Below are 16608 nucleotides of genomic sequence, written 5' to 3'. Positions count from 1 at the left end.
AAATTGCAAGACAACTTTTTTCACAGGAGGTCACAAGAACCTTTCATTATGCACTGCGGCAAACAATCTAAAGTTCTTTCTAACACAGATGAATGTATAAATAGCACTAAACGCACACAGTAACTGAGCATTACACTTATCATTCCTGTGTATGAGCCAGATCTTTGCAATAAATTAGCATTCTTTGGTTGGGTATATGGCACTGACCAATTTATACATTTGTCGAAAATTTGACCCCAGAGTCTTCTAAACCTTAGGCTAACTTGCCCTGGAGAAGTAAAATATACAAACAGTATTGCCTTGGAAGAGTGAGTCCCCCCTCAACAGATGTTGAAGAGCCCTCATAGAAAATATATTTGCATTTGTATGCTTTTTATGCAAATTCTTCAAAACTTTATGGACTCTTAAATTCAAATATCTGAAAAAAGAGAGTATCTGCAATAAGACATATATTACACAATTTCCACAAAGGGATCATCTTAAATTAAACATTTTTTGTTTCATTTAAGCCTTGCAAACTACAATCATTCCAAACGTCAAAATAGCTTAGCCAGCTGTTAAAGAAGTACATGCATTCATCATTACTGAACGCATTACTGCTTTAAACATATATAATTCCAAACTAATCTCCTTGAAAAAAAGACAGCAACAGCCATAACACATGCTGGACCTGAATCTGGAGACAAAGCAAGCAGTATTTGCTGTATTTAAAATCTGACAAAATACATTTCAATCATGTCCAGTCCTATTCTACAACAACCTGGAATACAATTTGGCCTTCATGATGATTGTGTACTTAATCATTGCAAACAGAGCTTTCTGAACATTTCTATAAAGTCTGTTTTTGTGAATCAACATGTAAGCAATCAGCATTGCACCTTCTCTCCTTTGATGTTGTGCTGGTTGTGTGCAGCTTCTAAGTGGCATAAAATATCAGGATTTTTCTTATTTAAGAAGACAAAAAAAAATTAATCACAGAAAAAAAGCTGGACTTCAGAATGACCTCAGGTATCAGCTTTGTTGATGTGAATGACAGAAATTTGTGCTCTCCTTTTCCATCTCAGGAATTGAAGAATTTTATGTGTCATGGTTGATGTGTTAATCAATAAAGTTACAACAGTCTTTTACGCTGAAAGTTTAGAGCAGTTTCAGATATCTGCATTAAGCAAGCTGGTAGCTGTAGCAGAATCAATATACAAGGCATCTTGCCTAGTGGTGTGGATAAATGAAGTATGACTAAACTTTCAACACCCAATGAATACAGATTAAGATGATAAAATCCATATGCAGAATGTATTTTGCAAGCAGTGTGCTTGGGAGTGGAGTGTACTATAAAATGTTAGAAGTATTAAGAAGTTCTAACTTTCATTTTCACTCTGCTTCACTCAGCATTTACACACCAAGTTTCCAGTCAGCCTTCATTTTATTTTAAGACCTGTTGCAAAGGACCTTGGTAAATTTGCTGCTGTGTGTTCATCTGTCAGTTCTATAACTTCATGTCACTTTAAATCTCTCCTCCTATTTCCCTAACCACTCATCCACATATTTAGCACACTTTCATCTCCTAATGAGCTCCTTTCTATTGTCAGTGAAGTTTCTGTTATGTCACTACTGCTAAGGAGCCAATCATCTTTCGTTCACGATGTAGATAAAAAGAATGAAACAATTATTATTAATAGCCTAATACATTCATGTTTAAAAAATGACTCCAACTTGTATCATTTTCATCCAGATGCTTGAATTCAGAAGGACTACACTAGAGCTTTGTGAGACAAAGTCAGACAAATATCAAATAATTCTGTTTCTAACCTAACCTGCTAAAGCAGTTTCATTAAACATGCTCTAATATTTGCTGCTTTTTCTCTCAGGTGGTTCAGACTTCTGCTGCATTTCATTTTTAAAAAGGTGTCTGAATGAAAAACTGGAAAGCATTTCCAAAATGCAGACCTATGTACATATAATACATACAACTAACAGTAAAAATTCCTAATTATGTGAATTGTATGAATATTCTGAAGAAAGCCAAAGACCATCTGTTTTCATTCATGCATATACAAGCATACCAGATCTGCATTTCCCAGATGAACAGAAATTATCAAAAACAGCATCAGGATGAAGATATATGATAGTCATTCAGTATAGATGGAAACATTTCCTACAGTAATGAAAGAATTAAGGAAGACACACAGTTAGCCAAAAGGAAAAACATCCTATAGCTGTGAAAAATCTCTTTCTCATCTCTGTTTTTGTTTATTCAGAGTATTGAGCTCATTACTGGTTCTCATTTAAAATAATTAACAATTTCTCTGTCTTCCTCACTCAAAATCAGGCATCCTTTATTCTACTCATAAAGAACTTACACAGTACCATGTATCTGGCAGGGAGATAAACCTCTGAAAATTGGAAATTCATTAATGGATACTATACAACACTGAAGAATCCAAGATACTGGTTTTAAAGGTTGCTTGTTTAAATTATTTCTGCTATCATGGTCAAATAATGTAAATACTTTATGAATGTTACAGTACATACTGGTACACACTGTTTAAATTGGCTAACTTACTAAGAGTTCACTACCTTAAATCTGTGAAGTAAACAAAAATACTGAATATTAAAGACAGTAGCTCAGCATAAAAAATGTGATATGCCCTTGAACTTATAACACTGCAGTAAGCAATTACCTTAAAGAAGCCACCCACACAACAGAACAATGGCTTTGTTCCTTATCTTCAAAGAACAAGCCACTTGCATCTGGATCAAATCCTTTAAACAATACATGAACACTCAACATCAAAGCACTTTCATTTTCTTCAGTTATTTAATTTAATTAGAGCTAATACAGACATGAATTTAGACACTGATTGCTGTGTAGAAAATCCCCAGAAAATATGTCCAAGAAATCAATCAATTTGGTTTTTAATTTCATAAAGAATTTCTCCCCCAGTACCTGACAGGAGCGCCTCTGCTCTGTGCAGGTTTCAGCAAGACTGTCACAGTGCTGTCAGTTTGATTCAAAGGTGTTTCAAGTTCATACGGTGGCATAGAGGGTGCTAGAATAAGAAAAGAGGCAAATAAAATCATTATTCCTGTATTTCTTCTTTCAAGAGGTGTATCTTTATTTGAATATGCAATTTTAAAGGCTTCTTCAAATATTAAGACTATACTACAAGTCTAAGATGCTTTCTGTTACGATGCAAGTGTGAGACAACTGTTAAATAGCTTCAGGAAAATAAACCCCAACAAATCCCAAATAAAGAAATACCAGCTCACTCCCAGTTTCAAGACAGGAAACCGATAGTAGTGGGAGTAAGTTTGCAGAAACTATTGAGAATCCATGACTTGGAAATGAAAAGTTATCTTAAGAACAGCATCTGCAAATGTGCATGCTGAAGTGACTATTGCTTTTGAAACTGAGCCCAGTTTTCTCAGTATGACAGCTGTATCAGGATGTACTCTCATAATTTGTTTTTCCTGGAATTTTAACTAGTGCTATAACTGTCTTGAGTCGATTGTCCACCAAGACAAGAGTTTATCTTGGTCTGAAGCCCCACTCAGCACTTTTGCAAACTGTCTTCATTAAAGATTTACAGTTGTGATTAAAACAAATGATGCCTCAGTTACTGCCTTTTACTGTTGCTTCTTTCTTCACTGCTATCATCTACTCACATTTGTATCGTTACATCGGAGGGAAGGCTACTCAGTTAATTAGTTATTTGACAGGCTGCCGCATCCTTATTGTTCACTTGTTAATGGTGATGCACAATTAACAGATTTAAAGGCTAGAGAAGCAAAAAGTGGTCATTCCAACGGTTTCTTCTGACTGCAGGAATAATGCAGGGCAATTAACTTCCCTAAACTAATTCCCACTTGAAAGGCAAAACATGTTTGGTGGGGAAGAAGACTTTTTCCTGAGAAGATTCTTCCAAAGATTCATTTAGTTCTTCTCAATTCATTCAGTTTCCTCTTATTGAATACTTTGTGTATACCATACCAATAGAGTGTATTATGCTTCACATACAGATAGTATCAACCTCTAGGAAATTATTTTCCAGTGTATTTTCCAATAATTTTCATTTTGCCAGTACTATCTGCATCTACTTGAAAGGTAAATGAATTTCTCTCTTTATCCAAAGGGCTCTACGTATCCAAGTAAGGACTGTGTTAAGAATTGCTCTGTACTCCGCAATTCCTCAGACTGCTGTGAAAACATTAAAATCTTCATTGCTTTGCATTGGTATTCACCAGTTTAGAAATGTTTCACAAATTAAAAAAAAATAGTCTTCAAAAGCCTCCTTGTAATGCTGAGAAGGTTTTATTCTGTTTAAAATCCTCGATATAAGGCACAAACATTAAGACTAATCATTTTAAGTAATTTGGGTACCACTTAAGTCATACTATCAAACACTACATTAAAGGTTCAGGCACACGCTGCAGTTTTGAATATCCAGAACTTGTTCATATAATGTCCCATTCTCAACCTGACCATCCTGAAAACAAGAATTGACAGGAACTGTATCCCCAAAAGCTGTATAAACTCTGAACATTTTTTGACTACTCTGTCACTTCTTGTCCTTGTTCTACTGCCCACATCTTAGCAAGTCTTCTGATTTTCCTAAATTTATGAGTCCTAAGTCCCTACTTGCTCTCTTTACTAATTTTAGTGTCCCTATAAAGAGCAAGACTGTCTTCCTCTCCCAGAATGAGTTGTGGTTCTCCCAGTCATAACCTTTAGTCCTGGCTACTTTTTCTTTTCTCCATTTTCCTTGACTACTTTAGGACTATTCCTCCTCCACACTGCCTAGATGTAAAGAAGGAACTTATTAATAAACAAAGAAAACAGAAATATTCAAATATTCATGTAATAAATGTAAAATAAAACACAGTAACTGTTTCCAGTACATAAGAGTACTATTCAAAACACTTGACAGGAAATTTAGAGGTTTTTATTCAGAAGAAAATGCAGTCCAGAATTAGACAGAGTAAAATGCAAAAATTGGTCAAATTGCACCTAATATGTTCTAAAAAACAGTGAAACCTTTCATCCAGAAATGTTCTGAAGTTCTGTTTCACATCTGTCCAAAATGGAGATCACTGGCCACACGAAAGAGCCTCAAAGCTTTCCAGTGAGACAATGAGATCACAGCCAATAGCACTGCAAAGAGGGTTCCATATTCAACAGCTATAATGCTAGCCAGAACTTTTTAATTTTATTTAAAAATACATACATTTTGTTTCTCTTCTAAATTCAGAGTTGGTTTTAATTACTTATCGACAAGACATAAACACTTCTTGTTAGTACAGTAACTGAGGAAGCAATGAGACAGTGAGATGCAGACAAGACAGTCTGCAGAACCTCACCACATGGAGATTTGGAGGTTTGCCTCACTCTCAAGCACTCCTGCAATGCCTGTTCCCACTAGTGAATTTCTTTTGATGATGTATCATTTTAGAAAACAACAATTTAAGATCTAGTACTATTCCCAAATGTCCAGATTCTCATCCATACTCAGTAGTCTCCACTCCTCATTCTAATAAGGGGTGTTCTCATCATCCAAACTCATAAAAAACTCATTTCTGCCAGGTCAGAAATTGATTTTTGACAGAGAAAATTTCTGCTTGGTATAGGAAAGGGGATGGAAAACAAACTCCATCTTTACTGATCAGTGTTGCTTTCTTGTTCCATACAGAGTTAATTGTCTAACTCGAAAATTAACAACATTTTTGTTTCTCTACAAACAGCTGCATTGGCAATAACTTCCACCTAGCATTAACTGTCCTCTCCTATAATAAGATAGGAGAAATTATGCTATTTCTGATAAAAACTTGTCAGTTTTTTCATTCCAGTGAGGACAGAAAATGAGGGATGTGGGAGAAGTACACAGAATGAGAGCAAAAGAATAAGAAGATTTTGTACCCAAATGCTTTCTGGAAAGCCCAGTTGACCAAAAATAGGTAGGGCAATTTTCTATAAATATTATCAAGGGGCCAGTTCATTATTGAACTGCCAGTTTAATTCTGAAGCAGACCGTAGAGAAGTGAAGAATAAAGGGATTTCAACCGTAACTTTGCAAAACATTTTGTCATGAATTACATAAGCATTTTGGAAGATGCAATAATATTCCATCCCCTCAATGAAGTGTTCCTCTGTCTCAAGGGAGGGTTTGAAATATTGGTCAAGGATCTGCAGAAGTGACAGAGTCATGCTGCTGTTATCTGAAAACCACCAGTCCTGATGTTCTTGTCTAATACGGTTTCGTATCCACTTCAGTCCCCATGCCTGTTAGAACACAGTCAGCCTGGCAGCTAACTACAGTTCCTAAGTGAGCTCTAGATGTACAGCATCTCTGCCCTACTCTCGATTGTTCATGGCTCATTAAAGAGATTTTCCAGCACTGTTACTGTTCTAATTTAGAATCATGGCAAGGCTGACTAAGCTCTGAATGAAACCCTCATCTTCAGGCCCAAAAAAACCCTATGCTAAATGTTGCAACTGCAGCTGGCACTGGCTGCAAACACATAATTCACAGGGTTTTCTTGAGTGATATGTTACAGTTGAGGACAGGAATTTCAAAATACTAGCTAATATTTAAGCACTTGGAAGTTCTTCATGCATGGTAATACATGTCACTTTGACATCTTCTGGGATGAATGTGTTCTTCGTTTTTCAATTTGCTGCTTGTTAAATTCTAAAGAAGTAAACAACAAAAGAATCACCCAACTCATTATCCTAAGGAAATAATATTCTTTGATCAAGTACCTGATATTTTAGTCGTGAACTGATTTGTTATTGGTGGTCCAAAGCCTTTAGCTGTGCTGGCTCTGATGGTGAAAGAGTAGGTAGTGCCAGGATACAGTCCGAAAAACAGATAGTGTGTTTCATTTCCTAGCTTTGACACTCGTCCACTTTGATTGGATAAATCTATTTCTGGGTCAAAGGAACTGACTGCCTTGTAGGTGATCTGCAAAAGAATAAGAAAGTTATAAACTGTCTTGAGCAGATGGACAGAGATTACATCTTTATCCAGTAAACCCTTCTGATGTATGCGCTGTCAGACATTTTATGATAAGCTATCTTACTCTCTTATACTCTTCAAATCCCGAATCCCAGGAAGGAGCACAGGAACTGAGTCGTAACTTGTATGAGTTATTACTTTTAGAGATACAGAGACTTAGAGGCAGCTAGATTACAACTCTAAAGGATGGGTTCAGGCTTACGTTAATTCCTTCAAGATGCTGCCTTTAACAGTGTCACATTTTGAATTCATCTTAATGTTGGTTTTCATCAGCACCAGTAACAAAACCAATACAAACAGGTAATAACTGAGAAGTGACCAAGAGGGAGTGCAGCCCCTCATTTCCAGCTGACTTTACTATAATTACACTTTGCCCTGAATGAGGTTATCTGTAAAAGATGATAAGGGCAGCTTAAGGCAAATTTTTCAGAAATTGGGTAAAGCTTCTATTTCAGTCTGAAGCTCAGCTATTACAATTGCTAATTTGGATTTTTTCAGGTTATTGTATTGTACCTAGGTCAGATTCTCGTTTGGAGGGAAAAAAAGATAAGCGTTAAGTAATATATGCAATGTATATTGTATCCTCAGTTCCTTCTTTGATTCAAACAGTATTTTTAGTTTTCATTAGAAATGTTAATGTAAGTTCACAGTAAAACTTGATCCAGACTTCTTCTATTAATTACTGATTTCTATGCACTGTAATGAGAATTTAAGAATATGAAAGCCATTTAAAAATATGAAAGCTATTAAAAAAATAGAAAAGTAAAAATTATTCACCCCTCCTTTGGCTTTTAAAGTTTCATTTTCCTGCGAGTAATTCCAAGACCCTTATTATATAAAGTGATAATTAACATTCTTTTTGCTAAACTTATTCAATATAATTTTAATTAAGAGGACCCATAATATAGTATATAGACAGATCCAAGTGTCGATGTTACACACCTTAAACACTTGAGATTTCCTAAAACCTCTGACCTAATGAAAATTGATTTTTATATGAGCCATCTAATATAACATCAATGAAGTGCTGAAAATTAGTAATAAAAACTTCCATAGTATTCAGATAAACCCCGACCTTATTACAGGAGATACAGGCATATCTTCTACAAATCCTCAACCATAAACTGAACTCCAAGTACCTTAAAAAGGACCCAACTAACCCTTCTAATTCTATCAGATGACAGAAGATTAAACCACCAACTGTCTGAACTTTTATCAGTAAAGAAATTAAGGTAACATATTGCTCACATGAATCTCCCTATCTCAATACAGCTGATGGAGTCATGCACTTCAGGATGAACTGCCTGGATACAGTGGGTGTACTCCTCAGCAGAGGAATTAGGCACGCAGGCATGCTCCTAAGTAGAAACCAGATCCACCATTGTGTGTTTCTATGCACATAAATCTAGCAACAGTAACGACATTAACACTTAATTAAAACATTCTGATCCCTGAACATAGGCAACTGTCGTGGTAGCTAGAAAGTTGTTAGCTTTACAAAAAATCAATTCATACTTTTTCATAACATTTTATTCTCTTACAATAATGTAGTTTTCAAAACAGTATCAATAGGTTACCATTCAGTTTAACTTTTCTATTACACTGTATTTAGGTGGGTTTTTTTAAACAAAGCATTTCAATACCAATTTTGTAGTAAGGTCAGGTAAGAAGCTTAACAGTGATTATTGTCTGACAGCTTAATCTGTGCAGTCTTTTGTCAATTTTTCTAAGAGGTATTCAGGCAGAGCTTCCACATGAGAAAAAGAAGTGATTTTTAGACACCTAACAACATACAATTTTGTTGAATTTGCATTTTAAAAAAGCTAGATTTTTAAAAATTATGCCTGCTTGTTTCTATTATAATAGGCTTCCTGTAATGAGGCTTATCTAAATGTGACATTGCCTGTAACCACTGACTTATGTAACTAAATTTTTAAGGAATTTGCTAAGATCTGTCTTTCAATCTTTTAAATATTTGATCTAGAGTACTAGATATAATGCTAGATCATGGTTCTAGATACAGCAGGTTTCTTAAAGTTGGTAACTCGAGGACATGCTGGGTCCTGCATAATTCACTCTTACATCGTATTTCATTTTAAATGGCTACTGTTCTTAAAATTAACTTAATTTTACACAAACTGTAAAAACACATTGATTTTTTTATGATTATGCATTTTGGAGCATAAAAACTAGACATAAAATGTGGCAAATTTCTAGATACCTCATACAAAGTAATCACACCATATGTCTGCGCTGGCTCCCTCCACTGAAGAAAAATCTTCTCTTCAAAGGTACTCCCTTGAATCGATTCAAGTGGCACAGCACTCGGGACTAACAGATTACAAAAAAAAGAAGTGGTTTTAAGAAAAATCTCAGAAGGACATGCTCTGTTTAAATATTTGTACTGCTGAGGCATAAAAACCATCCCACCATAATTTCCCCAAAGAGCGAAGCAAAGGCCAGGGTAGCTCAGGAGAAGAACAATTTATTTAACAAGACAGTGCCATAACGTGTCACCTTCAGTGTAAGAATGAATTAGTGAGCATCACACATTTCCTGTAAACCCCTACTGATAATTAAAAAATAGAACAAATCAACTTTTTATAAGGTAAAATATACACAGGTAAACACAAGTAAACAAGTAAAATCTACTCGTGATACCTACTTATCAGCAGTGTTACTTCCCACAGTAGAAAACATATTAAACATTCATACACGAAAATGGACAAGCATTGAATAAAAAGTATAGTTTCACAGGAAAGTTATACAGGAAAGATGAGCCACATATTGCATTGAATAGCAATGCTCACTGACAGTAGGGCTGAAAACTGACAACAGGATGGACATAAGAAAAGTACGAAATAGTCAAAGTAAAAATCTGACATAATTTTTTCTTGTAAGTCTCTTAATGTGGGAGAAAAGATGTGAAGAGTCAGGCATGTCAGAAGGTTCTGAGGAAAGCTGTGCAAAACTGCTCTCAGGTAGGAAACTTGTGTTTCCTATTTGTTCTGCAACCATTGCCTTATCCCCAAGACAATGTAATTTTTAGAGGAGATGTGTAAACAGCAAGTAGACGTATATCTGTGATTTCATTTTTTAACAACACTGGTAAAGTAATGCAAAAAAGAAAAAACTCCTAAAAAATGCACACAGGACTGTTGTGAAGCAACAGGCATTATGGCATTAGCACTTTGACACAAACTCCACATGAAAATCCAATAGAAAGATTCACATAACATTTTCTACTTGCCACAGAAAGAAGGTGGAAGCCATTTGCTACAGTGAAATAATTTCTCAGACTCCTTCCTGAGATTTACTCAAATGGTTAAGGAATAGAAAAATCTGCAAGACATTTGGTGACTCCTTCCTGTTGGCACTTCTGGTACAGAACTTCCTCTGTATTTCTGCTAGAGAACTTCTACTGTTCCATGCTGTTGCTGTGGGAGTTTACAAGGTTTAAGGCTTTTTGATCACCTCTCCATAGCTCTCCAGAGAGCTCCTTTCTCTACCAAGTGGAAGCTCCAAGGACACAGGCTCTGAACTGGCTTACCAGTCCTAGGTGCACCAGTACAATGACACCTTTAGGGCAACCTTAATTCTGGGCACTAAACCTTGCTTCCAAGTAGGAGAACTGGCAAAAGTCATTTGGAATAATGAGATTAATGATTTATGTGTAAAGGATGAGGAATTAAATATAGTGTAAATAAGCTGGAAGTAGAGCAAAGCATTGTGATAACCTCTCAAATTACCTGAAGGTCATGAACGCTGAGCAGCTATGCCATACAGGGCGGGTTCAAACACTGGCTGAGGTCACCTAGAGATGTACTTATGCTCAACTGTACAAGGCCTTGAGCAATCTGCTATCACCTGATCTTCTGCGAGCAGAAGGTTGGACTAAATGAGCTCTAGAAGTCCCTTGCAACCAACAAGATTGTGTGATTTGAAAAATTATGATGATTATTTGGGTCAGTATGTTAACTTTCAGACTTATATACCTTGCTGAATGTGTACAGTGCACTAAAAAGTTGTAATTTTTTTCAAGGTATTCTCTCAGACAGTGACACTGGTTTTTAATAGGTCCTGAAATAATGTGAAGTTCCAGAGGGAGAGGAACAAGAAATTTTAGATAAAACACATAAACATCCCAGACAACATTAAGCTCTTCAGCACTGTCATCCTACAATTGAACCAAATTAAATGTAGAGCATGACAGCACAATTAATTCTAATTAAACATTTCTTTTTGTTAGCTATGCTTTGCTGAAAATGTTTCATTAGTAACTATATATTCCTAAATTGTTTAATTTATTCCCTCATATATTTTGATTAGAAATTAGTACTACATAAAATCAATACAGCATGTATTAAATAATTTAATAGGCTTAAATGACAGACTTCAAGTATTTATTATAAAAGGAGCTCATCACTGCTAAAGTTTTTACTAGAAATATTTCCATCATGTTTTAAGGAAATTTGTCATTGATCAGGAAGAAAATACAAATCCATTCCTGTTCAGATTTCAGATGATAAAAATGGAAGGCAGACAGATCTGTGATAAAAAGCAATGCCAAGTCATTTGACAAGGTTCCTTTGAACTGTATGCATTCGAAAGAACAAAAACCAAGGTCAAAAAAACTAAGGTAAATTTGTAAGGGGCTATATATCAGCACAGAGTATTCTGGAAAGGTGAAACTGATTCCTGGTGTATGACCAATTCAACAAGGAAGTTGCATTTTGGTACTGTAGCTAACAGAGCTGCAGTTAACTCTCTGCAAGTGTAATCAAAATAATATCATAGAAGACTTGAGAGGAAGGTTTAATCTTTTCATGTAACATTATTAGAGCATTGCAGAGACACATTACCCAGTTCTGCTGTCTCTGCCTTGAAAAATACATTAGCTAATTACATTTTTTATTAATAATCAAAATATTTTTTTTTTTGAAAAAGAGATCTGAAAACCCCATGGGAGTTGAAAATTATTAAAAGGAAGGGAATATCTGTATATTTCAATACCTGTATATGGAATATAGTGTCTGAATTAGCAACTAACAGCGTCTAGTAGTTAGAAAGCCAAAGACAGAGAAACTGAAACTGCAAATCAAGAACAAATATTTGGTGCAGAGCACACCACTCAGTAGGGGAGCTTCCATGAGGATACTGCTGAAAATCACCCGGAATTTCTTCAAACCCATACTGGAACTTTAAAGAGGCAGAACATAGTTCAAGCAGAAGCTACAAATCTAAGGATGAAATTATTAAACTATTGTGGGATGTTAGAGGTTATGTGAAAGATCCCTCTAATAATGGAGCTTTACTAAAATTGGTGAGGTTGGTGGAAAGTCTGTTACGAATTTTAGTGAAAGCAGAACGTGCTCTTATACAGAAAATTTATACTATCAGGTCATGTATCATGTATATGCAAATACAAAATCTCACCATCTTCATCAGTTTGCACTACAAGTTCTTGGCTTTCCTTCCGTCCTTCGGGATTCATCAGCACTAATTTGATGCTGACATTTGTGTATGGTGATAGGTTGGTAATTGTGTGCTGGGGATGGGAACTTTCTGTATCCCAGCTGACCTCCTCTCTCACTTGCTCCTGTCCTCCAGCCTGGTAGCGGTAATGGACTGTGAGGTTGTAGCGATGGCAACGTGTGACATTATATCCAAAGGGCTCCCAGCAGATGGTGATCTGCCTAGATTTGATTTCCACAACCTCCAGTCTTCGGGGCCCACGCATGGGATCTGCAAAATAACCAACACAATTCTGCTGTGATTACTTATTCATGTTAGAATAGTGACGTGAGAAATAAGTCGTACAGTTCTACAAGTATGCCAGACAAGCAGAAACAGAAATCCATTGCTGTATAGAATCACAGTATAATAGAAGTATCATATTATTCCCCTCTGAAAAAGCAGGGGAAAATGGAGAAATGAGTGAGAAGCGTCTGCTGAAAAATGAAGCGCAAACAAAACACTAAAAAGTTCTTATGATTCAACTCAAATTGCATGATACAGCTGAAATGACGCTTCTATAACTATTTGTTGCTTGCAAAAATTAAGCATGTCCAATTTCTTTTGCACAAGTTATTTGTATTAACACTTTTAGAGCAAAAACCTGCACAAAACAAGTATCTAAAAAGAAAATGTAATTTCAGAGTAAACTTGCAAATATATGTTGATTTTCTTGCAGGACTGATTATACAAAGGCTAGATGTCTCATCTTTAAGCTATTTCTTATTAATTTGTTTTTAAGTTAGACTGAATGCAATTATGCAATCTCTATTTGTCCAGGACAGTAAGTTAATACTCCAATTTCTTTAAACTAGACCATAGGGTTTTTTCCACAAAAACATTAGCTGTTAATAGTGCAAATACCTCAATTTGTTATAGTGGTTTAGCAAACATACAAAATAAACAAGATATTCTCCTGCATCCTTTTCTAGAGATCTCCTAGTTGAAAATGAGCCATCAATCAAAACTACGAAAATATATAAACAAGCAACAAAGATTGTGGTTGATAAACTTAAATTTTCTTCAATCCTACTGGTCACAGCAACTGAGATGGAAAAGCGAATTAAAATTTCAACCATATTACAGCAGAGCCACTGAGCTGATACCCCCCCATATTTTCAAAACACTGTCATTAACAGAGCTATTATACATACTTAGCAATAATCTGGGTTTTTTCATATTTGAGTCCTCAAAAAGATTAAAGACAATGTCAGGTTTTATCCACTGCTTCACTAGTTAAACACTTAGAAGACTTTTAATGAGTTAGAAGACTCTTATACGTAAACAAATTAATATGCATCTTCCTCCTTTTATGTTTATTAATCAACATGTCTTCACTAGGAATGTTCTAAACAATTTACACAGGATTTCATCTTTTTACTTTTTAACATTATCCCTGCATGCTTGAAATATTTGTTCAAAGATGTTATTCATCTTAACTCCTTGAAGAAAAGGTGTTAAGAAATTGCTTGTTCTAGCATCTACAAAGCAGGTTATTTTTTTCTCCTTTTAAATCATCCAGCTGTTTTTTAATTTTTTTAAAATTAATTTTCACTGTCAAACAATGTTGATAATCAGCATAGAATATTTGGCAATTGGTGAAAAAATGGAAAACCAAACCAAATACTAATCCTAGTCTCCTTTCTAACGACTTGACTGAGAGGTAGAAATGTCCCCACTAAGGATAAATCGCTATTGAGCCATTTATCTGCTTCCATGCTCAGGCATCCCAGCTAAGAATTCTGGCATCTGGGGGCTTTGCCACATTTCTATTGCTACAACCATTAAAATTAATATGAAGCAAACCTCAAAGACTGGCATATGGATTCAGTAACTTCCTAAACATTTACTTCTGTGTAATTCAGACATCAACTTAATAGAAAAATGAGTTTTCCTGTTTTGTTTTTTAATTTCATTCCAGCTTCTAAGAATTTCTTGTTTTAGGTGAGATGATGAATAGCAAAGGACATTTGAGAATTATTGTGTAACTGTAATTGTATCTGAATGGGCTAAATAGAAATAAAAACCAAAAAAAATTGAGGTGACCCTGACATACAACATTAAACAACTGAACAAAGCTCCTGGCTGCAAGAATGTGGAACAGCCTGCTTAGTTCCACAGTGGGCACATCAGAAAATTCACAGGGGAGCTGAGAAATCATTTTATTAGAGACATAAACCTAATTCATAGCATTTCAGAAGAGAAACTGAGTGGCTGTACAAAATACCTGGATCAAAACCTATCCAAGATTTCTGCCCAGGAGGAAGGTATTCTTATGTCATGTTACCTTAATAAAAAGTACAAGTTAGCCCTCTAGTTAAATCTATGAGAATGACAGATACATTTTCACCTCCAACAAAAGACACAAGGGAAAGAAGAGTTTAGACTGTAAAGGATAGAGACAATACAGTTTCCCTTGATATTCAAAGGACAAAGCTCATCAGACAAGGCCAATACCCTGGTTGCTTTGGCTCCTGACTGGATTCTGTAAACCATAGCATCAGACAGGTATACAGCTCATATATCTTTTCCTACCATTCATTCAGAGATTACACAACTAATAGGGCTCGAATGAACCCTGTCATTAATGAGTCCTTTAACAGCCCTACTTTCAACTAGAAAAAAAAGGCTAAGGTAACAATGGAATTTTGCGATTAAAAAAGCCATGTGGCTCAAAAGAGCCCTGAAAAATAGCAGTTAGTGCAACAAAAGCTAGAAAACTAAGTTTCCATTTGCTCAATTTAGCAGCTAAACTGAATTTCTCTGGTGGTACCACTGTATATGACAGAGGAAATATTTCACAGAATAGAATCACAGAATCATCAAGGTTGGAAGAGATCTTTAACATCATGAAGTCCACCTGTCAAAACAGCGCTGTCACTGTAACCCCTAAACCACTAAACCACCACACCCAATGCTAGATCCAGATTCCTCTTGAGCACCTCTAAGGATTGTCACTCCCAACACCTCCCTGGGCAACCTATTCTGATGCCTGACCACCCTAACTGTGAAAAAAAAATCTGATTATCTATCTATCTATCTATCTATCTATCTATCTATCTATCTATCTATCTATCTATCTATCTATCTATCTATCTATCTATCTATCTATCTATCTATCTATCTATCTATCTATCTATCTATCTATCTATCTATCTATCTATCTATCTATCTATCTATCTATCTATCTATCTATCTATCTATCTATCTATCTATCTATCTATCTATCTATCTATCTATCTATCTATCTATCTATCTATCTATCTATCTATCTTTATTGTAATATGGGTCTGAGAGCACAGTACATCACTTCTAATATACTGGAAGGTATATGCTCTTCATCAGGAAGGACACAGGATACTTGGGGAAAGGAAACTGCTAAGCAGCACTAAAAGAATGACAGCTAATGACTGTGATTTAAAAGGGAAAACTGAATTAATTACTAGGGCATGATGACTTCATTTAGTTGATTTTACTTTCTGAAGGATTTATCACTTTCCCAATTTTGGTGAAGGTACTGAGTTCCCAACTGTAAGTGAAGAAACAGGCATCCTTCCGGGATGCTGCTATTGTGCTCGGGAGACTTGCACTAACTATCCCTGTGAAGCGGAAGGCTGTCATCCCAGCAATGGCCTGTTGCTGTTACCTTGCACCAGGTATGGTAAGTGATAGCTACATAGAGTCACAGTGCTGCTGATCACAGCTGAAATCACACATTTCAGAGCAGAAGAATAAGGAGTTCAACACATGACACCAACTGTATTATATACAACATATGTACTTCATAGCATGAGTGCTATTTGCTAAGCCTTTGCCACCTCCTAACCTGGCAAATGCCCACCTGCAGAGGTTACACAGGCAGATCTCTCCACCCACTGCAGTTTTTTAGAACCGAGCCTCTGCTGCTCCTTAGCACTCTAGCTATTTTCTTATGCCTTACTGGTACAAATCATGAGGCAAATGGGGAAAATGAGGCCACCTGATTCGTAAGGGAAGAGGTTTTCTCCCCAAAGGAGCACACTGCCTGTCAGGCCTGAAGCTTAGCCAGCTACGTCTTTCCCCATTCCCCTGCTGGTGCCTG

General features: G+C 35.9%; 1 protein-coding gene across 1 annotated transcript in view; it reads right to left on the bottom strand.

Annotated features, from left to right (window-relative positions):
• The window catches only part of PTPRM (protein tyrosine phosphatase receptor type M), a 341545-nt gene that overhangs the window by 199324 nt on the left and 125613 nt on the right, over nt 1-16608 (bottom strand). The window contains exons 7-10 of the mRNA XM_031062267.1: nt 12450-12758; nt 9235-9344; nt 6758-6959; nt 2948-3050 (exon numbers count right to left, since the gene is read on the bottom strand). Of these exons, the coding sequence (XP_030918127.1) occupies nt 2948-3050; nt 6758-6959; nt 9235-9344; nt 12450-12758 (724 nt within the window). The remainder of the gene's footprint in view (nt 1-2947; nt 3051-6757; nt 6960-9234; nt 9345-12449; nt 12759-16608) is intronic.

The sequence above is a fragment of the Geospiza fortis genome, unplaced genomic scaffold (assembly GCF_000277835.1).
Source record: "Geospiza fortis unplaced genomic scaffold, GeoFor_1.0 scaffold471, whole genome shotgun sequence".
NCBI classification, from domain to species: Eukaryota; Metazoa; Chordata; class Aves; order Passeriformes; family Thraupidae; genus Geospiza; species Geospiza fortis.
Note: the sequence above shows the minus strand (reverse complement) of the source record. Positions and strands in the feature narration are given on the sequence as shown.